Source organism: Dryobates pubescens, chromosome 33 (assembly GCF_014839835.1).
Source record: "Dryobates pubescens isolate bDryPub1 chromosome 33, bDryPub1.pri, whole genome shotgun sequence".
NCBI classification, from domain to species: Eukaryota; Metazoa; Chordata; class Aves; order Piciformes; family Picidae; genus Dryobates; species Dryobates pubescens.
Genome location: NC_071644.1, coordinates 2,614,944 through 2,640,183, shown reverse-complemented (window position 1 = coordinate 2,640,183; position 25,240 = coordinate 2,614,944). Strand labels below are relative to the sequence as shown.

Here is a 25,240-nt window from a genome sequence, read left to right as displayed (position 1 = left end):
CTTGCTCTCTGCAACTCCCTGAAGGGAGGTTGTAGCCAGGTGGGGGTTGGTCTCTTCTCCCAGGCAGGCAGCACCAGAACAAGAGGACACAGTCTCAAGCTGTGCCAGGGGAAGTTCAGGATGGAGGTGAGGAGAAAGTTCTTGCCAGAAAGACTAATTTGCCATTGGGATGTGCTGCCCAGGGAGGTGGTGGAGTCCCCATCCCTGGAGGTGTTCAAGAGGGGCTTGGATGTGGCACTTGGAGCCATGGTTTAGTAGTCATCAGGTAATAGGTTGGACTTGATGATCCCTGAGGTCTTTTCCAACCTTGGTGATTCTGTGATTCTGTGATCATGCCAGGGAGCAGTTCAGGCATGTGGGACTAGTCTTTGTGCAACCAACTTGGTGTTCTTGTATGAAGGGAACACATCAAGTGCTGAAACAGGGCCAGAGAAGGGCAACAAAGGTGGTGAAGGGTCTAGAGAGCAACTTCTCTGAGGAGCAGCTGGGGTTTGTTCAACCTGGAGGAAAAGAGGCTGAGGAGAGACCTTCTGGCTTTCTACAACTCCCTGGAAGGAACTTGGAGCCATGGAAGGGTTGGTCTGGTATCCCAAGTTGGTCTGGTATCCCAAGTAGCAAGTGACAGGACAAAAGGAGGTGGTCTCAGGTTGCACCTGGGGAGCTTTTCTTTGGACATTAGGAGAAATTTCTTCCCCTTGAAGGTTGTCAAGGCCTGGCACAGGCTGCTTGGGGCAGTGGTGGAGTCCCCATCCCTGGAAGGGGTCTAAAAACCTTATAGATGTGGTTCTGAGGGACAAGGTTTACCCAAAGACTTGGTGGTGTTGGGTTAGTGGTTGGAATTGGCCTTAATTGGACCTTAAAAGGTCTTTTCCAGCCTGAATTATTCTATTCTATTCTATTCTATTCTATTCTATTCTATTCTATTCTATTCTATTCTATTCTATTCTATTCTATTCTATTCTATTCTATTCCATCCCATTCCATTCTCTATTCCATTCTCCATTCCATTCCATCCCATTCTCCATTCCATTCTCCATTCCATCGCATTCTCCATGCCATTCTATTCTCTATTCCATTCTCTATTCCATTCTCCATTCCATCCCATTCCATTCCATTCTCCATTCCAGTCTCCATTCCATTCCATTCTCCATTCCATTCTCCATTCCATCCCATTCTCCATGCCATTCTATTCTCTATTCCATTCTCCATTCCATTCTCCATTCCATCCCATTCTCCATGCCATTCTATTCTCTATTCCATTCTCTATTCCATTCTCCATTCCATCCCATTCCATTCCATTCTCCATTCCAGTCTCCATTCCATTCCATTCTCCATTCCATTCTCCATTCCATCCCATTCTCTATTCCATTCTATTCTCTATTCCATTCTCCATTCCATCCCATTCCATTCCATTCTCCATTCCAGTCTCCATTCCATTCTCCATTCCATTCCATTCCACTCTGCTCTCCTCTATCAAACATCATGAGATCAAGTAGCTGAGGATAAAAATTCCCTCCTGTCCTCTCACTCCTCCTCAGCCTCTGCTCTGAAACAGAGGCAGAACTACAGAACAGAAGGGGTTGGAAGGGACCTCCAGAGATCATCAAGTCCAACCAGAGCAGCCTCTAAAGTGGGGAAACTCCCTGGGGACTGCTTTGGGGGATCCAGCAGCAGAGCTGGACAGGCACAAGGCTTTGTGTGCTACAGGCTGGAAAGCAAGGAGGGACCTTGACCATTTCCCACGTGAAGTGTGGGTAAAGCTTTCAGCAGTGTCAGGACCTGGGGGGGGGGGGGGGGGAGGGGCTAAAAGTGAGTGTGTGGGAGTGGGGGACATGGAGCCTACAGAGGCCAAACATGATCCCCTTTTCTCTCTTGGGGGAATGGAAATGCCCTGCTGCTCCTCTAGAATTTCAGCTGCCAGCAGCACCGTGCCTGTCTGGTGGATTCTGGCTGGGACACCCAATCCTGGGGTAACTGGATAGCATGCAGAGGGGGGAGCAAGTGCTGGGAGCTCTTAGCCAGCCTGGCCCCCACCTCCCCTGCTTGTCTAAACTGCAAAGAAATCTCCCTCCTGCTGCTGCTGCTGCTGCTGCTGCTGCTGGGGGATGAAACCAGAGAAGTGTCTGTTTGCAGCTCAGACAAATTGCCATCATTTCAAATCCCCATTGTTTGGTTTTTGGGTTTCCTATCTCCTCAGCTCCCTCCTTGCTTGCAGCTGATAGTTCTCCCTGCAGAGAGCAACCAGATACCAGAGCTAGCTGGGGCAGGAGGACGGGAGGGCTGAGGTGCAGCGGGGTCCACCTGTAGTGCTGTGGAGTGGTTGAGTCATAGAATCAGCCAGGTTGGAAAAGACCTCAGAGATCATCAAGTTCAACTTGTTACCTAATGCCTAACACCTCCTGACAACTAAACCATGGCTCCAAGCCTTTTTTGAACACCTCTAGGGATGGGGAGTCCACCACCTCCCTGGGCAGCACATTCCCCTGGGAAGGACTTTCTCCTCACCTCCAGCCTAAACTTCCCCCGGCGCAGCTTGAGACTGTGTCCTCTTGCTCTGGTGCTGGGTGCCTGGAGGAAGAGACCAACCCCCACCTGGCTAAAACCTCCCTTCAGGTGGCTGTGGAGAGCACAGATACAGAGCATCCCATATTGAGACCTGAGAAAACTTTAACTCAGCCCCACTCCAAAAGGCCTGGGGCTGGATTTGATGATCATTATGGGGCCTTTTCCACTTGAGGGAGTCTACTCCAAGATAAAAGAGGACACTTTGGGAGTTCTGCCTGATGCTGCTAGGAGCATTTCTTGCAGCCTTCCACCAGGAACAGCAGAGGGCTTAGAAAGGCAGGGAAGGAGCAAGATTAAGGGAACATATAAAGCAGTCATAAAATAACCCGGGTTAGCCTTTCCGTGCACAAAAGAGATAGAAGAATTTATATGCTGCTATCTTGGCCCTCACATGATTAAAAGCATTAGGAAAATGGGAATCTCCCCTTCTTGGGGAGCAAAGCTCTCTTTTCTTCAGGCCTGCCAGATAATGCATCCTCTCTTTCCCATACAAAGGGCTTATTGGCTCAGGACTCTATCTTCCCCTAGCCTGAGCCTGGGGGCAGGGTAATTTGGGATAGGGGATAAGCAGAGAAAAAGCCTTGGTCTGGTCATTTCAATCAGCCTGTGATTTAGTGAGTGGGACTGGTAAGGAGGTGATGAAGCTGGAGGAATGGAAATTGCCTGGTGGGCTTGGATGTGGCTCCCCGTGCAGCTTATCGTGAGGATCTCAGCCTTAACCTATTCCGTGGTGCTAAACTGGACTTGTGATAAGCTGAATTAATCACCTGCCCTGGACCCTCCAACCTGCAGCCTGCCTTTGAATTCCATGCTACACCCTCCTCTCTCAAGCCCAGTGCTCTTAGAAGTCCCTTGTCAGAAAGGCATCTCCTGATTTCCACCCCCTCCACCCCCCTCCAAATCCTGCTACGAGGACAGGCTGAGGGAGCTGGGGGTGTTCAGCCTGGAGAAGGCTCCAGGGAGACCTAACAGCAGCCTGCCAGTACCTGCAGGGGCTACAAGAAGGTTGCAAAGAGACTGTTTGCCAAGGCCTGCAGGGACAGGACCAGGGACAATGGCTTCAAAGTAGAGCAGAGCAGATTGAGGTTGGATGTGAGGAAGAAGTGTGGTGGAACACTGGAACAGGTTGCCTGGGGGGTGGCTGGGGCCCCTTCCCTGGAGATATTCATGGTGAAGCTGGACAGGGCTCTGGTCTGATCTAGTGGAGGATATCCCTGCTCATTGCAGAGGGGTTGGACTGGATGAGCTTTGGAGGTCCCTTCCAACCCAGAACATTCTATGATTCTATGACTCTATGACTCTGATTCTATGACTCTATAATTCTATGACTCTATAACTGTCACTCTGTCACTCTATGATGCTATGACTCTATGTTTCTATGACTCTATGACTGTGATTCTACGACTCTGACTCTTTGACTCTGATTCTGACTCTATGACTCTTGACTAGGATTCTATGACTCTATGACACTATGATTCTATGTCTCCATGACTCTGTGATTCTATGACTATGTTTCTATGACTCTATGACTATGATTCTATGACTCTATGACTATCACTATATCACTCTATGATGCTATGACTCTATGATGCTATGACTCTATGACTGTGATTCTATGACTCTGTGACTCTGATTCTGACTCTGTGACTCTTGACTAGGATACTATGACTCTATGACACTATGGTTCTATGTCTCCATGCCTCTGTGATTCTATGTCTCTATGACTCTATGATTCTATGACTATGTTTCTATGACTCTATGACTCTGATTCTGACTCTATGACTATGATTCTATGACTCTATGACTCTCACTATATCACTCTATGATTCTATGACTGTGTTTCTATGACTCTATGACTCTATGACTCTCACTATATCACTCTGATTCTATGACTGTGTTTCTATGACTCTATGATTCTATGACTCTATGACTCTTTGACTCTATGATCCTCTACTTAAAAAACCCTTGGAGGCAAGATTCAGCCCCATGCCAGCCACACTTCTAACAGTTTCTTTCTGACCACTCACAGCTAGAAGTGGGATTTGGATGCCATTCCAGAGGAGCTGCAAGCATTTCCCTCTTTCCACTGGCACTCAGTGTTTCATTTTCACACTCGAGAGATCACAAACGATCGCAGCTTCGACCCCACAGACCTCTCTGCTGTCCCCATTTATTGGACTCCTCTCTACAACAGTTGTAGCCTTTTCATTTCAGCTGCCTACCTAATTTCTCCCTGGGGTTTCAGATGGCTTTGCTTTTCCTGTCTTAAACAGCATCACTGGGCCACTCTGAACCAGCTGCCGCGGTGCACTTTGTGTGGCTCTGTGTGTCACAAGTGACCAAAAAGCAAACACAAAAGGTCCTTCCAGGTACCCCTACCCAGATACAAGTCCCTGCTCTTGATTCTCAGCCTGCTCTGCATGCTTTAGAATCATAGAATCAACAAGGTTGGAAAAGACCTCAGAGATCAGCAAGTCCAAGCTGTCACCCAACACCTCCTGACTACTAAACCATAGCTCCAAGTGCCACATCCAATCCCCTCTTGAACACCTCCAGAGATGGGGACTCCACCACCTCCCTGGGCAGCACATTCCAATGGCCAATTACTCCTTCTGGGAAGAACTTTCTTCTCACCTCCAGCCTAAACTTCCCCTGGCACAGCTTGAGACTGTGTCCTCTTGTTCTGGTGCTGGCTGCCTGGGAGAAGAGCCCAACCCCCACCTGGCTCCAACCTCCCTTCAGGGAGTTGGAGAGAGCAAGAAGGTCTCCCCTGAGCCTCCTTTGTTCCACTCAAACCCAAATGTGCCTTTGGAGAACAGATGACATCAGAGTCAAGCAAAGAGAAGGTGAAAAGCTCTACCTAATGAGGTGACTGAAAACTCCAATTCTTATCCCAGGACAGGGACAGAGCAACTCATGCTCTTAGTGCTGTACATCCTGGTGTCTCCACAGATTTCAGGGAGCTCTCCAGCTGAGAACATAAGTCCAGTCTCTCACACACACACAGCACAAGCTCTGCCCTCTTCAGAGCAGCTGATGATGGGGTTTAACCTGCTCTGTCATTGCAGCACTGCAGAGCCATGCACACAACTGGAAGCAATCTGGGCAAGCCTAAGAGCTTTGGAAGGCTGAGGTTTGGAGCACAGCTCCTAGAGTCAGGTCATGGGTGCTCTACTGTGAGTTCAGGCAGGGATTTGAAATCAAGGGGCTGCATGAGGTTGTTGCCTGGTAAACTTCAAACCTACTTGCTCCACTCTTTTACACAAGCAGATGCATGTGAAGGGCAGCTTCCCTCCTCTAATGCTTCCCCACACCTCTTATCCTGGCCTCATGGAAAGCATCAGCAGCATTCTCCACGTGGCAATTAGTCTCTCAAAACCAAATCCCAGATCTACATCCTGCTGCTTTGAGGAAGCTCAGATCCATGACGCTTCCATAAGGAGGAGCTTTCCGTGTTCCAACCAGGCTTGGACAAGCTGGCATCACCTATCTCTGAATCAGTCACCCACAAACCATGGACTACATCCAAACAGAGCTTGCAAGAAGTAGCTGGGCAAAAGTCAAACATGCTGTCAGGAGGCTAAAATCCACAACTGAAGGGCCTGGAATTCTTTTGGAGGGCTGAGAGGGTGAGCACCAGCGCTCCAGGTCCTGCTGTTTGGCTGCACGACAGTGTGCTAACCTGGATGTGGGAACTCACAGCATGCAAACACTCTGAGCTCAGGGCAGAGATGTTGCTGATAACCAGACAAGCCACTTGCTGCCACTGGGCTGCCTCCAAGAGCTGGTGGCAGTCACCACAACCCCCCTGGTTAAGCACAGTGCGCCGCCATAGCCTGCAGCCTTGCCCTGCGCCCGGCCAAACGCTCCCAGCCATGGAAAGAGAATGGAAGCAGGTGACATACCTGTGGAGAGAGGCCGTTGCTAACAGGATTCATGTGGTTGGCAGGAGCTGCAGCATTCATGAAGCTGTCTGAGTAGCTGGAGAAGCTGTGTCGGGCCCCGTAGGCAGAGCCGGTGTCGGCAGCGGCGGCTGCGGCAAGTCCTCCCTGGTGCATGGTGGAGGGTGGCAGGGGCTGGGGCCTGTGTACAGTGCTCCCCCCATCTGTGGAGAGAGTGTTTGGGGGGTGAACAGCTGTGGGAGGGTGTGAAGATGATACTAAATTGGGTGGGAGTGTTGAGCTGTTGAAGGGCAGAAAGGCTTTTGTAGAGGGACCTGGCCAGGTGGGGATCAATGGGCCAAGGTCAGTAGGATGAGGGTCAACAAGGCCAGGTGCTGGGTGCTGCACTTGGCTCACAGCAACCCCAAGAATGCTCCAGACCTGGGGCAGAGTGGCTGGAAGCTGCTCCCCACTGGAAAAAAGGACTTGGGGCTGTTGGTTGACAGCACTGTGCTATGTGCTGCTCCTTTTGGGCTGCTGTGCTCATCATGTCAAAGCTGAATGAAGAACTGCTTGAGGAGGGCAGGTTGAGACTGGAGATGAGCAAGAAATTCTTTCCAGTGAGGGTGGGGAGACGCTGGCACAGGTTGCCCAGGGAGGTTGTGGCTGCCCCCTCCCTGGAGGTGTTCAAGGCCAGGTTGGATGAGGCTTTGAGCAACCTGGGCTGGTGGGAGGTGTCCCTGCCCACGGCAGGGGGGTTGGGACTAGATGATCTTCAAGGTCCTTTCCAACCCAAACCATTCTATGAGCTAGAGTCAGGAGACTGTAGAGAAAGGACAGTGAGACACAGGAGAACACTATGGAGTTTCATTTGGCATGGGAAGAAAAAAGACCCCCAAAGAATTCTCTTCCCAACTAAAGGAAAACTTCCTTGTGTTAAAAAAACCCTTTGTGGGATGGCATGACCTGGGCAAGGGAGGCTGGGATGCTGTCAGGCAAGAGCAGAGGAGCAGGGGAGGTGGATGGGTGCTCACCTTGGGAAATGGTGGTGGTTGGGTAGGTGGAATCTGGCAGCTGGTACGGCGGGAGGGTTGGCATTCCTGTCGGTGGGAAGCCCCCCGGCAGCAGGTGGTTGAAGGCTGCCAGCTGGTTGGCCCCGGCCTGCTTGCGCCATCTGGCTCTGCGGTTGCTGAACCACACCTGGTGGGGAGAGGAAGGACCCAGGTGAGACTCACTGTGCCCTGCTGCCCCTTCTCTCCTGGGCTGCTGGGGGGAACACAACCTGAATTACAGCGCTGGCTGAAAAAGGCTTCGAGTTACTGCCCGACGTGGACTTTGCGTCTTCCTCCCTGTGCCTCCTCCGTGCCTCAGCTTCCTCTCTCCCAAATAACAACACTGCCCCTGCCCTGCCCCCGGGTGAAGGTCACAGAGTCACAGAGTCACAGAAAGATAGGGGTTGAAAGGGACCTCTGGAGATCATAGAATCATAGAATTGTTAGGTTGCTCACAGCCACCTCCAGCCTGGCTGCAAACACCTCCAGGCAGGAGGCTTCCACCACCTCCCTGGGCAGCCTGTGCCAGGCTCTCACCACCCTCATGGAGAACAACTTCTTCCTAACATCCAATCTCAGTCTACCCATTTCTTGTTTTGCTCCATCCCCCCCCAGTCCTATCCCTCCCTGACACCCTCAGAAGTCCCTCCCCAGCTTTCTTGGAGCCCCCTGCAGATCCTGGAAGGCCACAATTAGGTCCCCTTGGAGCCTTCTCCTCTCCAGCCTGCACAACCCCAACTCTCTCAGGCTGTGCTCACAGCAGAGCAGCTCCAGCCCTCTGCTCCTCCTCGTGGCCCTTCTCTGGACACCTTCCAGCACCTCCAGATCCTTCCTGTAGGATATCTCTGAAGAATATCAAGTCCAACCCCCCTGCCAGAGCAGGACCATACAATCCAGCACAGGGCTTGAAAGGCTCCAGAGAAGGAGACTCCACAACCTCTCTGGGCAGTCTGATCCAGGGCTCTGTGACCCTCCCAGTGAAGGAGTTCCTTCTCATGTTGAGGTAGAACCTCCTGTGCTGAAGTTTACATTCACTGCCCCTTGTCCTATCCCAGGGTGCAGCTGAGCAGAGCCTGTGCCTGCCCCCTTCCACTTGACCCCCAGCCATGGTTTAGTTGATCTGATGGTGTTGGTTGATAGGTTGGACTTGATGATCTCTGAGGTCTTTTCCAACCTGGTTAATTCAATTCAATTCAATTCAATTCTATTCTATTCCATTCCATTCCATTCCATTCCATTCCATTCCATTCCATTCTACTCCATTCCATTCCATTCCATTCCATTCCATTCTATTCCATTCCATTCCATTCTATTCTATTCTACTCCATTCCATTCCATTCTATTCTATTCTACTCCATTCCATTCCATTCCATTCCATTCCATTCTATTCTATTCTATTCTATTCTATTCTATTCTATTCTATTCTATTCTATTCTATTCTATTCTACTCCATTCCATTCCATTCTATTCTATTCTACTCCATTCTATTCTATTCTACTCCATTCCATTCCATTCCATTCCATTCCATTCCATTCCATTCCATTCCATTCCATTCCATTCTATTCTATTCTACTCCATTCCATTCCATTCCATTCCATTCCATTCTATTCTATTCCATCCCATCCCATCCCATCCCATCCCATCCCATCCCATCCCATCCCATCCCATCCCATCCCATCCCATCCCATCTTGCCAGCAGGCCATCCCTCAGCTCGCCCTGACGCCTAGGCTCCAACCTCGCCAAAGAGCAAGGGAGGAGGCCAGCCGCAGAAGGATGAGACCTAGAGGAATAGATTTAACTTGTGTATTCCAGGAGAGTCTGGAGCAAATAGATGCACTGCTACCACCTGGCCACTCTGCCTTGTTATCTGACAACTCTGTGAATCGTGCTGAAGGATTAAGCCCCATAATAGCAACACGGCTGCACTGTTAGGAGGGATAAATAGACAGATTAGCATCATGGTTTCTGTGTTAGACAAGCTAAATAGATAGAACCAGACCAGAGGGAATAAAGGCTGGGGTGGGGAGGGGGAGGGGGTGTGTGTGGGTTGTTTTTTTTTCCCCCTCAGCTTCTCTCCACTGCAGCAAATCACTGTTGTCTGTATGCTCAGACATGCTCTCCTTGCAAGAGGCACTGCAGTCTGCACCAGGGTTGTACTGCAGCCAAATTCGAGCTCTGTGCATTCAAACAAACCTGGGATTAAGGGGTGGGCAAAGCTGGGCTCGTGCTTCCTCTGCCCACCCTGCTTTTTGCCTGTAGGACTCGAGGGGAGATCGATTCTGAAGGCATTTTGGTCTGCCCTGATGTGTTTTATCTTGGGTGTGGTGACTTCCCCCCAGCTTCCAGCCTCCCCCCTCACCTTGCAAAATAGTGTGAGAGAATTACTCCCCCAAATCACTGGACTGAGAGCCCTGGGGGTGGTTAGTCTGGGGAGGAGAAGACTGAGAGGGAATTTGATCAGTGTCTATCAATAGCTGAGGGCTGGGGGTCAGGAGGGAGGGGGCAGGGACAGGCTCTGCTCAGCTGCACCCTGGGATAGGACAAGGGGCAGTGGATGTAAACTCCAGCACAGGAGGTTCCACCTCAACATGAGAAGGAACTCCTTCACTGGGAGGGTCACAGAGCCCTGGATCGGACTGCCCAGAGAGGTTGTGGAGTCTCCTTCTCTGGAGCCTTTCATGCCCTGTGCTGGATTCTATCGTTATGCTCTGGCAGGGGGGTTGGATTTGATGATCTTAAGAAGTCCCTTCCAGCCCTTTAGACCTTTTCATGATTCCTTATTATAAGAAGGATCTGGAGGTGCTGGAAGGTGTCCAGAGAAGGGCCACGAGGAGGAGCAGAGGGCTGGAGCTGCTCTGCTGTGAGCACAGCCTGAGAGAGTTGGGGTTGTGCAGGCTGGAGAGGAGAAGGCTCCCAGGAGACCTCATTGTGACCTTCCAGGATCTGCAGGGGGCTCCAAGAAAGCTGGGGGGAGACTTTTGAGGGTGTCAGGGAGGGATAGGACTGGGGGGGATGGAACAAAACAAGAAATGGGTAGATTGAGATTGGATGTGAGGAAGAAGTTGTTCCCCAGGAGGGTGGTGAGAGCCTGGCACAGGCTGCCCAGGGAGGTGGTGGAAGCCTCCTGCCTGGAGGTGTTTGCAGCCAGGCTGGAGGTGGCTGTGAGCAACCTGCTGCGGTGTGAGGTGTCCCTGCCCATGGCAGGGGGGTTGGAGCTGGCTGAGCCTTGAGCTCCCTTCCAACCTTAACAATTCTATGATTGTATGATTTTTCCTTTTGCACCCAATGGTAATTTATTTGCATCCTACCCCTTTCCTACTCAGAATCTGTGGGAAATTTCCTAAGCATCAGCCTCCAACTGCCACCCTTGGGCTATCTCCCTCCTGCAACAGTGGGAAGGGTTTCTCAAGCTGTCTGCTGGGCTTTGGTTTACTTCATTTCACCAGAGAGGCTCTCAGGCCCGGTCCCTGTTTGGGGTTCAGAGGTATGCGGATAAGCTTTCAAGCCAGATGAGAATGCAGCTGCTGGACTTTGTGAGGCCTAAAGGGCTAGAAAACACGATTAAATTTCACAGCAACATGAAAAAAAGAGAATAAAAAAGGAGCAAAAAATGAAGAGGGTAAAGCATTTGGGGGTGGGGGGAAAGAAAAATCCTCCATCAGGCTTCCAAGCTGCTCAGCATCAGATCAGGCGCTGGGGTTACGAGAGTTTGAGGCACTGCAGGCAGAAGTGTCCCCACATGGAATCATAGAATGGTCAGGGTTGGAAGGGACCTCAAGGATCATCTAGTTCCAACCCCCCTGCCATGGGCAGGGACACCTCACACTACAACAGGTTGCTCAGAGCCTCGTCCAGCCTGGCCTTGAACACTTCCAGGGAGAGGGCATCCACAACCTCCCTGGGAAACCTGTTCCAGGGTCTCACCACCCTCACTGGAAATAATTTCTTGCTCATCTCCAGTCTCAGTCTCTCCTCTTCCAGCTCAAAGCCGTTGTCCCTCATCCTGTCACTCCCAGCCCATGTCAAAAGTCCCTGCCCAGCTCTCCTGGAAGGCTGCTCTAAGGTCTCCCTGGAGCCCTCTCTTCTCCAGGCTGAACAGCCCCAACTCTCTCAGCCTGCTCCCACAGGGGAAGTTCTCCAGCCCTCTGGTCATCTTTGTGGCCTCCTCTGGTCCAGTCTGCTCCTGCTCTTCCTACATCTTACCCATCTGCAGGTGTGATGTGGAAACTGTTTGATTGCAGCCTACAGATGACAGCTGTGTGACCTGCTGCTGCTGCTGGACAGGAAGGTCCCAATCCTGGGCATCCCTTCCCATCGTGCCGCACGCAGTCCCAACACCAAAATCAAAGCCCAGTTTGCTTTGGAAGGGCTGATGCAAATGAAGCCCCCTGAGATGGACACAGTGGGCTGATGTCAGGTCCTTGGCACCCAACACCTCCTTTCACAGACCTGCTCCTACTTCCCTGCACTGCTGGCTGAAGCAGCCTGACAGAAATAGGTCAGCTTACATCCGATCTGCATTGACCAACCAAGTCCACGCAGGTCAGAGCTGCTGGGTCCATCTTTTTTGGCACCAAAGAGTGGCTAGGAAAATCTAGGGCAGGGTTGAGGAGAGAGAAAATGAATGAATGAACATCAAGGTCTGGAGTGCTTCACAGCTTCTTTCATCCAGTCCAAAGCACGGCACGGTTCCTAGGAGCAGTGAGCGACACAAATGAATAAATAACCTTTTGTTTGCCCTGGTCATGCAAAGGGGACAGTCCTGGCCTTTCCTCATAGATTCACAGAATCATAGAATGGGTTGGGTTGGAAAGGATCTTAAAGATCAGCCAGTTCCAACCCCCTCGCCCTGGGCAGAGACGCCTCCCACCAGCCCACGTTGCTCAAGGCCTCATCCAGCCTGGCCTTGAACACCTCCAGGGAGGGGGCAGCCACAGCCTCCCTGGGCAGCCTGTGTCTCCCCACCCTCACTGTAAGGAATTTCTTCCTCATCTCCAGTCTCAGCCTCCCCTCTTCAAGCTTGTGCTTGCATGTGTGTGATTCCTGCTCTGAATTAGGGATACAGAACTTGGCTTCTCTTCTTGTGTCATAGAATCAGGGAGTCATAGATCATGGAGTCGTAGAATCATAGAATCAAAGAGTCATAGAATCAAAGAGTCATAGAATCATAGAATCAAAGAGTCACAGAATCATGGAATCAGAGAGTCACAGAATCAAAGAATCATAGAATCATAGAGAACAGAACAGAACAGAACAGAACAGAACAGAACAGAATAGAATAGAATAGAATAGAATAGAATAGAATAGAATAGAATAGAATAGAATTAACCAGGTTGGAAGAGACCTCTGAGATCATCGAGCCCAACCTCTCACCCAACACCATCTGATCAACTCAACCATGGCACCAAGTGCCTCATCCAGGCTCTTCCTAAACACCTCCAGGGATGGGGACTCCACCACCTCCCTGGGCAGCACATTCCCATGGCCAATCTCTCTTGCTGGGAAGAAATTCTTCCTCACCTCCGGCCTGAACCTCCCCTGGCACAGCTTGAGACTGTGTCCTCTTGTTCTGGTGCTGGGTGCCTGCCTGGGAGAAGAGACCAAGCCCCACCTGGCACCAACCTCCCTTCAGGGAGTTGGAGAGAGCAAGAAGGTCTCCCTTCAGCCTTCTCTTCTGCAGGCTAAGCAACCCCAGCTCCCTCAGCCTCTCCTCCCAGGGCTGTGCTCCAGACCCCTCCCCAGCCTCGTTGCCCTTCTCTGGACACCTTCAAGAGTCTCAGCTTCTTTCTTAAATTGAGGGGCCCAGAAATAAGGGAGGACCATGAGAGTAAATAACACATGGACCAAATGAGATTCCCACCCTCCACCAGGGTGCTTCCTACCAGAGCCTTGGGGCTGGAGAACCCAGCCATGAGCACACTGAAACCTGCCCCGAAAGGAACCCCCGGGCAGAGGAAAGGGAGGTTTCATGGCCCAAACAGGTTGATTCTGCCCCTCACTTATAACTCAGAGCCCCCCCCCCCAAAAGAGGGAGGAGAAGATACATTCCAGCTAATGATAGCAACTCCTTTCCCTTCCCCCTCCTGCAAGGTGGCTCAGGCCTTTATGCTTATAAATCATTTTATTGGTGGTTGAAATAGAGAGGCTGGAGCATCGAACTGTAATGCGAGGAGCACTTCAAAGGGAACCTGCTTTCATTTCACAACAGTTAAGGTTTTTATCAGCCACTAAAGATTCCCCCCATGCCAGAGGGATCCTGTTACACCATGTTAAGCCTGGGGTGAAGGCTACAGCTGCTAAAACCAGGCTCGGGGAGGGGGGGGGGTGGGGGGCGGGGGGAAAGAAGAGGAGGAAGAAGAGGAAGTTTGGAAGCTGTTGGGTTGCCTGTGGAGATGAGAGAGTCTCTCTCTAGGTGCTGTCAAAGACCTGTCTGGGTGCATTCAGAGATTGATAAATTCATAGAATGGGTTGGGTTGGGACATTCAGGATCATCTGCTTCCACCCCCTGCCCCCTGCCACGGGCAGGGACACCTTCCTCTAAGGCAGGTTGCTCGTGGTGGCACCTGGTGCCATGGTTTAGTCATGAGGTCTGTGGTGACAGGTTGGACTTGATGATCTTGAAGGTCTTTTCCAACCTTGGTGATTCTGTGATTCTGTGCTCAAGGCCTCATCCAACCTGGCCTTGAGAACCTCCAGGGAAGGGATATCCACAGCATCTCCCAGCAGCCTGTTCCCTTGTCTCCCCACCCCCCCTGTAAAGAATTTCTGATGGAATCATAGAATTGTTAGGGTTGGAAGGGACCTCAAGGATCATTGAGTTCCAATCCCCCTGCCATGGGCAGGGACACCTCACACTAGATCAGGTTGCTCATCTCCAGTCCAAATCCCTCCTCCTGTAGTGATCCTGCTTTGGCAGGGTAGTTGCACTCCATGATCTCCAGAGGTCCCTTCCATCCTTAAAATAATCATTCTATGATTCTCTGTTATTCTAGAGGATCCCTGGGCTGCATTGCACAAGCATTGAGACTCTTAAAGGTGTCCAGAGAAGGGCAACAAAGCTGGGGAGGGGTCTGGAGCACAGCCCTGGGAGGAGAGGCTGAGGGAGCTGGGGTTGCTTAGCCTGCAGAAGAGGAGGCTCAGGGGAGACCTTCTTGCTCTCTCCAACTTCCTGAAGGGAGCTTGGAGCCAGGTGGGGGTTGGTCTCTTCTCTCAGGCAGGCAGCCAGCACCAGAACAAGAGGACACAGTCTCAAGCTGTGCCAGGGGAAGTTTAGGCTGGGGGTGAGGAGAAAGTTCTCCCCAGCAAGAGGAATTGGCCATGGGAATGTGCTGCCCAGGGAGGTGGTGGAGTCCCCATCCCTGGAGGTGTTCAAGAGGGGATTGGATGTGGCCCTTGGAGCCACGGTCTAGTAGTCATGAGGTCTGTGGTGCCAGGTTGGACTTGCTGATCTTTGAGGTCTCTTCCAACCTTATTGATTCTATGATTCTAAGCAGGGGTTTATGTCAGGACTTGGGGAAAGAGCTGTGTGAGGAATCCAACAGCAGCAACCACCCCCAAAAGTTGTTAGAAACTTGGGTGGTTTTTTTTCCTTAAAAGACACATTCTTCATGATCATCTCTCTGTGTGCATAGCAAAGAGCTCCTGTGCTGTGGGAATGGAACTGTAATGTGGACCACCAACGTGGAAGGGCATGGAAGCATAGTATGAGCCACTGAAGGCACCACTTGCTACCTGCTAGAGAGATCTGGGGCTTATGTCCATGTGAATCCTCTTCCAAAGAATGCCTCAAGAAGGTGTGAAGGTGGAAATGCAGACTGCTCAGCTCTGCTGAGGGGAAGCAGAGGGATACAGGGATGGCCTCATGGGAAATAAGTGAAAAGAAGATATCCAAGCAAGGTTCTTCATGTTTTAGTCATGCCCAGGTTAAGAACACAGTCTCTCACTGGGCCATGTGGACCTCTTTTGGTATGTGAGGCTGCTACTACAAGGATCCTGAAGGCTAGATGGTCAGCACAGAACATCACTCAAGCCATTACCTTCACCATCCCCTTCCCAGATGGGAGAGGGAGGCACAGCAAGACCGAGAAACCTCTTCAATTCATCACTGTCAGCCTTGCAGAACCAGCTGATTCCAGAAGGGCCCATCCTTGGTTTGGGGCAAAGGTTAGCACTGGTTCTTATTTAACCTGCACCCAACCCTGCCACCAGCCAGCCTGAGATGTCCCAGCCACTTGTTCTCAACCAGCAGAGAAGGGCTGCAGAGACAGCTGCCTGCCAGGATGGGGCTGGACTGAATTATCCCCACAGCAGCTGAGATCTGGGTCAGCTCCCACAATTTGTCAGACAAGGAGAGGAAAGGAAGGTCAAGAAAGAGCCTCCTGTGGGAAAGAAAGCCTGTTGTGTTCCTGCTCAGCCTAATCAGGACTTGATGTTGGAGGAAGATAGATGGGATAAATGAGCTCATAAATGGAAACAGGGATGGAAAAGCCAAGCCGTGGCTTCGCTGCCCAGCAGAAGGGAAGAGGTGCAACATCTGTTTGCTTTCACAGCCCCAAGAGGTGGCAGAAACCAGGTGGAATAGAATCATGTGGCTGTTTTTGGCCCAGCCACACACAAAAAACCCCACCAAAGTCAGCTGAGTTCCCTCCCCAGGTCGCATAAAGGCAGCTCTACCAGATGAGGCCAGACTCTCCTTAGTAGTCCCCAGAGACAGGAGAAGAGAAGAGAAGAGAAGAGAAGCGAAGAGAAGAGAAGAGAAGAGAAGAGAAGAGAAGAGAAGAGAAGAGAAGAGAAGAGAAGAGAAGAGAAGAGAAGAGAAGAGAAGAGAAGAGAAGAGAAGAGAAGAGAAGAGAAGAGAAGAGAAGAGAAGAGAAGAGAAGAGAAGAGAAGAGAAGAGAAGAGAAATTAACCAGGTTGGAAGAGATCTTTGAGATCATCAAGTCCAACCTCTCACCCAGCACCATCTGATCAGCTAAACCATGGCACCAAGGGCCTCAGCCAGGCTCTTCCTAAACACCTCCAGTGATGGGGACTCCACCACTTCCCTGGGCGGCAATGGCCAATCTCTATTTCTGGGAAGAACTTCTTCCTAACATCTAGCCTAAAGCTCCCCTGGTGCAGCTTGAGACTGTGTCCTCTTGTTCTGTTAGTGGTTGCCTAGGAGAAGAGACCAACCCCCACTTGAACATAGGAAGTTCCATCTAAACATGAGAAGAAACTTCTTTACTTTGAAGGTGGCAGAGCACTGAAACAGGCTGCCCAGAGAGGTGGTAGAGTCTCCATCTCTGGAGACTTTCAAGGCCCACCTGGATGTGTTCCACCAAAGTCAGCTGAGGTCCCTCCCCAAGTGTCATAAAGGCAACTCTACCAGATCAGGTCCTCTCCAGTTTCTCCTCTCAAGCAGAGCACATCCCTGCAGCTCCTTGCTTTGGCCATGAATGCTGAAGATCCTGGGTTTCCCAGGAAGCAGATGGGAATTGTAGTGGCAAGAGGGATGAGGGAATAGGGAGAGCTGTTGCTCTTTCCAGATGTCTTCTTCTGGATAGTGGTGGGCCAACCCTCACAAACTAGAAGTGGAACAGCGAGCTGGGATCCTGCAGGTCCTGGAGGAGGCTGCCCCAAGGGGTTGTGGAGTGTCCCTGTCTGGAGGTACTCAAAACCTGCCTGGGTGTGCTCCTGTGTGATCTGCTCTAGGTGACCCTGCTCTGGCAGGGGGGTTGGATTGGATGAGCTTTCCAGCCCCTAACATTGATTCACAGAATCACAGAATCACCAAGGTTGGAAGAGACCTCAAAGATAATCAGTTCCAACCTGTCACCACAGACCTCATGACTAGACCATGGCACCAAGTGCCACATCCAATCCCCTCTTGAATGCCTCCAGGGACATGGACTCCACCACCTCCCTGGGCAGCACATTCCAACAGCTAACAACTCTCTCTGGGAAGAACTTTCTTCTCACCTCCAGCCTAAACCTCCCCTGGCACAGCTTGAGACTGTGTCCTCTTGTTCTGGGGCTGGGTGCTTGAGAGAAGAGACCAAGCCCCACCTGGCTCCAACCGCCCTGCAGGGAGTTGGAGAGAGCAAGAAGGTCTCCCCTGAGCCTCCTCTTCTGCAGGCTAAGCAACCCCAGCTCCCTCAGCCTCTCCTCCCAGGGCTGTGCTCCAGACCCCTTCCCAGCTTTGTTGCCCTTCTCTGGACACCTTCTCAATGTCCTTCTTAAATTAAGGAGCCCAGAACTGGACACAGGACTCCAGGTGTGGCCTAAGCAGTGCTGAGCACAGGGCACAAGGACTTCCCTGCTCCTGCTGGCCACACTCTTCCTGCTGCAGGCTAGGATGCCCTTGGCCTTCTTGGCCCCCTGGGCACACTGCTAGCTCATCCCTACAACGGTTCAGTGACCGTCACACTTTCTCTATCAGGGGCTGAAGGGTGTGAAAGCAGACATCAGAGTCGTGAAAACATCGTGGAGGCTACATGAAATAATTCTTTAGAGAACCAGACAAAAAGCTCAGGAGATTGCCTGGATTTGGGGCTGGTAGATCTAATCTGTGCATGTCAGGGGGGCCGTGGCTGGAGCCGGTGAGACTTTGGTGCAGCGCTGAACAGGCTGAGCCTCTTGCTGCTTTGTGGGTGATTTGGTTAGGATAAATATTCAAGAAGGTTAGTGGAGCAGAACAAATGACTCCTCACAAATGAGATTAGCCAATGAATTTAGCCCCTCTCTTTCTCCTGGCAGATCCCTGCTCCTGAAGGTGGGAGCTATTTATATAGCCATCTACTGAAGGATTTCAACCAGCTCTTTGGGATGAGGATTTTGCTCTGGGCAGACTACTTTCACTTCAAGTTTTTGGGTTCTCCTTCAAGCAAATCACTCTCAGCAGTGAAATATCTGCTTGGGACATTGATTGCCTTTTGCTCTTGCAGCATTCTTTCTGATCTTGGAAGGAATCTTGGAATCTTCCTCAAAGGATCAGGCCAAGGATCCCTACCTTTAAACAACCAGCAGGCTACGGCCACTTCCCATCTGCTAGTGGATTTCAGACTCCAGATGGGGAAGCAGGAAGAAGGGAGAGAGTTATTTGTCCACTTTCACACTCAGGCATTGAAGTTGTGGAGGCTCCAAGCCTGGAGGTGTTCAAAGCCAGGTTGGAAGGGGCTTTGAGCAACCTGATCTGGTAGGAAGCTAGAACTAGATGTGAGGGTGACAGAACCCTGGAACAGGCAGCCATGGGGGGTTGTGGAGTCTCCCCCTCTGGAGATATTCAAGACCCACCTGGATGTGTTCCTGTGTGACCTGCTCTAGGTGACCCTGCTCTGGCAGGGGGGTTGGAATGGATGATCTTTCAAGGTCCCTTCCAACCCCTAACAATCTGTGATCTTTCAGGGCCCTTCTTCCAACTCCAACCATTCTAGGATTCTACACTCAGGTTTGGACTTGTGGCTTCCCAGCTCTGAGTCCAACCCTGCCCAGTGATGCAGCTCTAACCCCTTCCTGAAATAAAAGCTGATCATCTTCACAGACAAAATAAACATTATCACTGAATGAACCAGCTCTTGGAGACGAAATGATTGCTGGCAAGTGCTGTGCTGCCCAGCTCTCCATTTTACAGCCTGGGCTCCTCTGTGACTATTTCAGCAGTCAGAGGAAAGTCTGTTGAAATAAAATGAAATAAAAAATAAAACCCCTGAAACCTCTGATTTATTTCCCTGCTCCTCTCTTTATAAACTCTGTGTCTGGGGATGAATGGGAGCTGAGTGATGCTGGCACCAGCAAGCAGCTGAAGGTAGTGTGTTTTATCGAGTGCTTTCTCTCCACTTGAGCACTTGCTTCTTCGCCAGCCAAGTCTTAATGGTGTTAGAGCTGCATTTAAACATTTTGGAACGGGGCTTTGATGTTCACACCTCGCCGAGGTGAGGGAGATGTGGGAGAGCAGATTTCCTGCTGCTATTGTTTGGCTCGAGATAGGCTGGGCTTTAGCGGCAAATCAGCGGCACATCGATCCCCACCATCAAGATCCTTCCCTGTGCGAAAGGGAAAAAGCTAGGAGCTTTTAAAAACAGCTTAAGCACCGTGGGGAAGCGGCTCAAAGATTAGGAGAGCCCTGGCCAACCCTCCTCCTGGTTATTATAAACAGGTTTGGGTTTTTTTTCCCCCCTTTGTTGACCAAACAGAATCTATTTAATTGGTGTCCCAGCGAAGGGGAAGTGTCCCTAGCTGGGCAGGCTGGGAACAGATGGAGCCAGGCACGCTGGCTGCTGAAAGCAAAGGCAATGAAGGGGATCAGTTGCTCACTTTTCCTGGGCACACACTGGGCAGTAGCTCTGCCAGGAGCAAAGCTTCCACCGAGTGTTTTCTGACACTTTTTTTGCTTGCTGTTTGGGGTTTTGTTTTTTTTCAGCCCATGCCCCTGGTTGGATTGGAAAGTTTGTCATAAAGGTTCTTCTCATAAAACCCCTGGGAGGCCCTGTTTGTTTTGACTACAATGGGACAGACACTCTGCTGCTATAAATCAGTGCAACTTCACTGCCTTCCATTTAGAGCAGGGGAGAGCAGGGGGTTAGGCACAACCGCCTCGGCCCAGGCTCTGGGATCTCCTTCATTGCTTTGGCCTCTGGGCCCTCTGGCCTTTGTCAGAGAAATCAAATGGTTACCACATTGTTTAGGGGATCCCTTTCTCAGCTGGCTGAGACCAGGAGACTGCCAGTTTCTGCTCCAAAGCAGAACCAAAACCCAAGCAAACAACAAATAAAGAACAGCAGGACAAACAATCCAACAAAAAAAAAAAAGTCAATTCCAGGTTTGGAACTCGACACAGAAAATCATAGACTCAGAGAATTGTCAGGGCTGGAAGGGAGCTCAAGGGTCAGCCAGTTCCAACCCCCTTGCCATGGGTAGGGACACCTCATACTACAGCAGGTTGCTCACAGCACAGACATGTGCTGGACTGCTGATCAGCACACACTGCTGCATCAAACATCTCTCATCCAACACAAACCTCATCCAAGTCATGCAGGGGAACTCCTGGAGGTATTTGAGTCTAGATGTGGTGCTCCAGGATATAGTTTGGTGCTCATGCAGTTGGGTTGTGGTTGGACTCAATGATCTTGCAGGTCTTTTCCAATGATTCTATGAACCCAAAGACCAGACCTGAATCATAGAATCATCAGGGTTGGAAGGGACCTCAAGGCTCAGCCAGCTCCAACCCCCTGCCATGGGCAGGGACACCTCACACTACAGCAGGTTGCTCACAGCCACCTCCAGCCTGGCTGCAAACACCTCCAGGCAGGAGGCTTCCACCACCTCCCTGGGCAACCTGTGCCAGGCTCTCACCACCCTCATGGGGAAGAATTTCTTCCTCACATCCAATCTGAACCTACCCACATCTAGTTGTTTTTCTGTCCTCCCCAATCCTATCCCTCCCTGACACCCTCAAAAGTCCCTTCCCAGCTTTCTTGGAGCCCCCTGCAGATCCTGGAAGGCCACAATGAGGTCTCCTGGAGCTTTCTCCAGCCTGCACAGCCTCAACTCCCTCAGTCTGTCCTCACAGCAGAGCAGCTCCAGCCCTCTACTCCTCCTCATTGCCCTTCTCTGGACACCTTCCAGCACCTCCAGATCCATCCTGTGATAGAGGCTCCATAATTGGACACAGTGCTCCAAGTGGGGTCTCACCAGAGTGGAGTAGAGGGGGAGAATCCCCTCCCTGGCCCTGCTGGCTATGCTCCTCTTGCTGCAGCCCAGGATGTGATTGGCTTTCTGGGCTGCAAGTGCACACTGCTGGCACATGTTGAGCTTCTCCAATCCCCAGTTTAAGCTCAAAATCGGTTTTTACTGAACCAAGTGAAGAAAGAACTAATGGAGAGAGTCCAGTGCAGGGCTAGGAAGATGCTGAAGGGATAGCCACATCTCTCATATGAGCAAAAGCTGGGAGAGCTAGGGCTGCTTAGCTTGGAGAAGAGGAGGCTGAGGGAGGATCTCATCAATGCTTACAAGTATCTAAGGGGTGGGTGGCAGGAGGATGGGGCCAGACTCTCCTTAGTGGTCCTCAGTGTCAGGACAAGAGGTAATGAGCATCAGCTTGAACATAGGAAGTTCCATCTAAACATGGGAAGAAACTTCTTTACTTTGAAGGTGGCAGAACACTGAAACAGGCTGCCCAGAGAGGTGGTAGAGTCTCCATCTCTGGAGACTTTCAAGGCCCACCTGGATGTGTTCCACCAAAGTCAGCTGAGATCCCTCCCCAGGCTGCATAAAACCAACTCTACCAGATCAGATCCTCTCCAGTTTCTCCTCTCAAGCAGAGCACATCCCTGCAGCTCCTTGCTTTGGCCATGAATGCTGAAGATCCTGGGCTTCCCAGGAAGCAGATGGGAGTTGTAGTGGCAAGAGGAATGAGGGAATAGGGAGAGCTGTTGCTCTATCCAGATGTCTTCTTTTGGATGGTGGTGGGCCAACCCTCACAAACTAGAAGTGGAACAGCGAGCTGGGATCCTGCAGGTCCTGGAGGAGGCTGCCCCGAGGGGTTGTGGAGTGTCCCTGTCTGGAGGTACTCAAAACCTGCCTGGGTGTGCTCCTGTGTGATCTGCTCTAGGTGACCCTGCTCTGGCAGGGGGGTTGGACTGGATGAGCTTTCAAGGTCCCTTCCAGCCCCTAACACTGATTCTGTGAAGTCCCTACAACAGTTCAGTGACCATCACACTTCCCCTGCCTGGGGCTGAAGGGTGTGAAAGCAGACATCAGAGATGATCTTCCGAGGTCCCTTCCAACCCCTAGCACTCTGTGATGCTGTGTTTGTGTGAACTGGATTCCTCCATCAGCAGGAGCACCTCCTGAGGTGAATTTCACACAGATCCCCTTGGCTCAGAGGTACAAACCCCAGCTGCACTTGTGTAAGTATGCTGCAAGTGCTGAAGTTTATAGCCATTCCTGTCAATTCCAACCACGAGGACCACAGGATTAGCCTTCTCCTTTTTATCTTCAGCAGTGAGTTTCTCCAGCACCGCACCCTCAGGCTCCCATAGCTGGGACTCTGTCCCCTGTCAGTTTGGGACCTTTCTCTTTCCAAAGGGGCTGGTTGCTGTAACCCTACTACAAATACCATCAGTGCTGTGGCTTGATCAATGCAAATGATTTCACAGTATGATTTCACAGAATCACCAAGGCTGGAAGAGACCTCAAAGATCATCAAGTCCAACCTGTCACCACAGACCTCATGACTACTAGACCATGGCTCCAAGTGCCACATCCAATCCCCTCTTGAACACCTCCAGGGGTGGGGACTCCACCACCTCCCTGGGCAGCACATTCCAATGATGAATGACTCTCACAGTGAAGAACTTTCTTCTCACCTCCAGCCTAAACCTCCCCTGGCACAGCTTGAGACTGTGTCCTCTTGTTTGGTGCTGGTTGCTAGAGAGAAGAGACCAACCCCTTTCTGGCTACAACCACCTTTCTGGTAGTTGTAGAGAGCAATGAGGTCACCCCTGAGCCTCCTCTGAGCAACCCCAGCTCCCTCAGCCTCTCCTCCCAGGGCTGTGCTCCAGACCCCTCCCCAGCTTTCTTGCCCTTCTCTGGACACCTTCCAGCATCTCAACATCTTTCCTAAGCTGAGGAGCCCAGAATTGGACACAGGACTCAAGGTGTGGCCTAACCAGTGCTGAGTACAGGGGCACAATGACTTCCCTGCTCCTGCTGGCCACACTGCTCCTGATGCAGGCCAGGATGCCCTTGGCCTTCTTGGCCACCTGGGCACACTGCTGCCTCATGTTTAGGTGGCTGTCAATCAGCACCCCCAGGTCCCTCTCTGCCTGGCTGCTCTCAGCCACTCTGCCCCCAGCCTGTAGCACTGCCTGGGGTTGTTGTGGCCAAAGTGCAGCACCCAGCACTTGGACTTGTTGAATGCCAAGATATTGGACTCTGTCAATATGGGCAGGGGGGATTGCCTCCCAAAGAGCCAGTTTGGACACATACTTAGATATGGACATAGAAGGGGCTTGCAGAGGATGTTTTTGGCTGTGGCAAAATTCAGGGGAAGAAAGATTTGCTGCTGCTGTTACCTGAAGTGCACTCTAGAATTTGTTTGGGGGTTTTCCTTGTGTGTCTAGGAGATGGATTGAGGCATTTCTGGGGCAGGTTAGCTGGGGGATGTATGCTGTGGGTTGCTCTTTTCTTTATCCCAACTGCATTTCTGCTTTGTAGATGGTCTGAGGAAATTCTGGGTCGTTTTAGCTGAGGGAATGGATGCTGTGGGTTGCTGTTTTCTTTATCCCAACTGCATTTCTGCTTTGTAGATGGACTGAGGGCTTGTTTGGGGCAGGTTAGCTGGGGGATGTATGCTGTGGGTTGCTCTTTTCTTTAACCCCACTGCATTTCTGCTTTGTAGATGGACTGAGGGCTTGTTTGGGGCAGGTTAGCTGGGGGATGTAGGCTGTGGGTTGCTCTTTTCTTTAACCCCACTGCATTTCTGCTTTGTAGATGGACTGAGGGCTTGTTTGGGGCAGGTTAGCTGGGGGATCTATGCTGTGGGTTGCTCTTTTCTTTATCCCCACTGCATTTCTGCTTTGTAGATGGACTGAGGGCTTGTTTGGGGCAGGTTAGCTGGGGGATGTATGCTGTGAGTTGCTCTTTTCTTTAAGCCCACGGCATTTCTGCTTTGTAGATGGACTGAGGGCTTGTTTGGGGCAGGTTATCTGGGGGATGTATGCTGTGGGTTGCTCTTTTCTTTAACCCCACTGCATTTCTGCTTTGTAGATGGACTGAGGGCTTGTTTGGGGCAGGTTAGCTGGGGGATCTATGCTGTGGGCTGCTCTTTTCTTTAAGCCCACGGCATTTCTGTTTCCAATTCAGGCCGGAGAGATGTGAAAGAGCAGCAAGCACCGTGAGACACCGAGCTCCGATTCACTAAGCAAACAGAAAGCGACGCTGCAAGACTCTCATTAGCAACATCCTTCCGCAGCGAGATCTCCACCAGGCGTGAGGGGCGGTGGCGGGGAGGGGTGCAGGGGGGGAGAGGGGGGAAGCATCTGGACCCTCCTCATCATCTCTGGCTTTACCTTGCAGAGCTGCTTCTCTAAAGCTGCCTGGAACAATGAGCTACCCTCGGCCCGACCTCTCCGGGGAGCTGGCTGCCGCTCGGCATCGCGGCGCTGGTCTCCGGACGTGCCTGGGCACACGCAGCGGCCCCCCCGCGGTTCTCACGGACCGGCTGCGGCGGTGCCAAGGGGACTGTTCTCACCGCGGGGTCACTCCGGTGTGCGAGAGCAGGGCTGGCCCCGTGCCGTGGAAAGGAAGGGGAAAAAAAAACAAAACAAAACACCAAACCAACCCCGAAACGACTGTGCCAAAGGCAGCCCTCTGCCAACCCCCGCAGCCCCGGCTTCGCCGGCTCCTCCGCACGGCCCCGGCTGCTGCCAAAAAACACGGGGCAGCTGTTGTGTCATAACCTCATCGTGAGCCTCCTCACAAGACGTGTCAGCTAGTTAGGCCCTCAGGAAGAAAGAAAACATTCCCAGCTGACCTTTATGGGAGAGGGAAGCGGGCGGGAAGGGGGGGGGGGGGGGGCGAGGAGGGGGGAATTGCCTCCCAAAGAGCCAGTTTGGACACATCTCAAAGAAGTTTGGGAAAGCAAAACGGCAGGCGAACGGCATCGGGCTCCAGCAGCTTTGCCTGACTTCAGTTGATGCTCAGGGACCTGCTTGCCACGGTGGCATCCCCCTGCGCAACAGCTTCGTCTCCACAAAGCG

At 51.6% G+C, this 25,240-nt stretch overlaps 1 protein-coding gene across 1 annotated transcript in view; it reads right to left on the bottom strand.

Annotated features, from left to right (window-relative positions):
* Window positions 1-25,240, bottom strand: part of PAX7 (paired box 7) — a 156,452-nt gene that overhangs the window by 60,721 nt on the left and 70,491 nt on the right. Inside the window, exons 3-4 of the mRNA XM_054175681.1 lie at window positions 7,481-7,646; window positions 6,471-6,670 (exon numbers count right to left, since the gene is read on the bottom strand). Coding sequence (XP_054031656.1) covers window positions 6,471-6,670; window positions 7,481-7,646 — 366 coding nt within the window. The remainder of the gene's footprint in view (window positions 1-6,470; window positions 6,671-7,480; window positions 7,647-25,240) is intronic.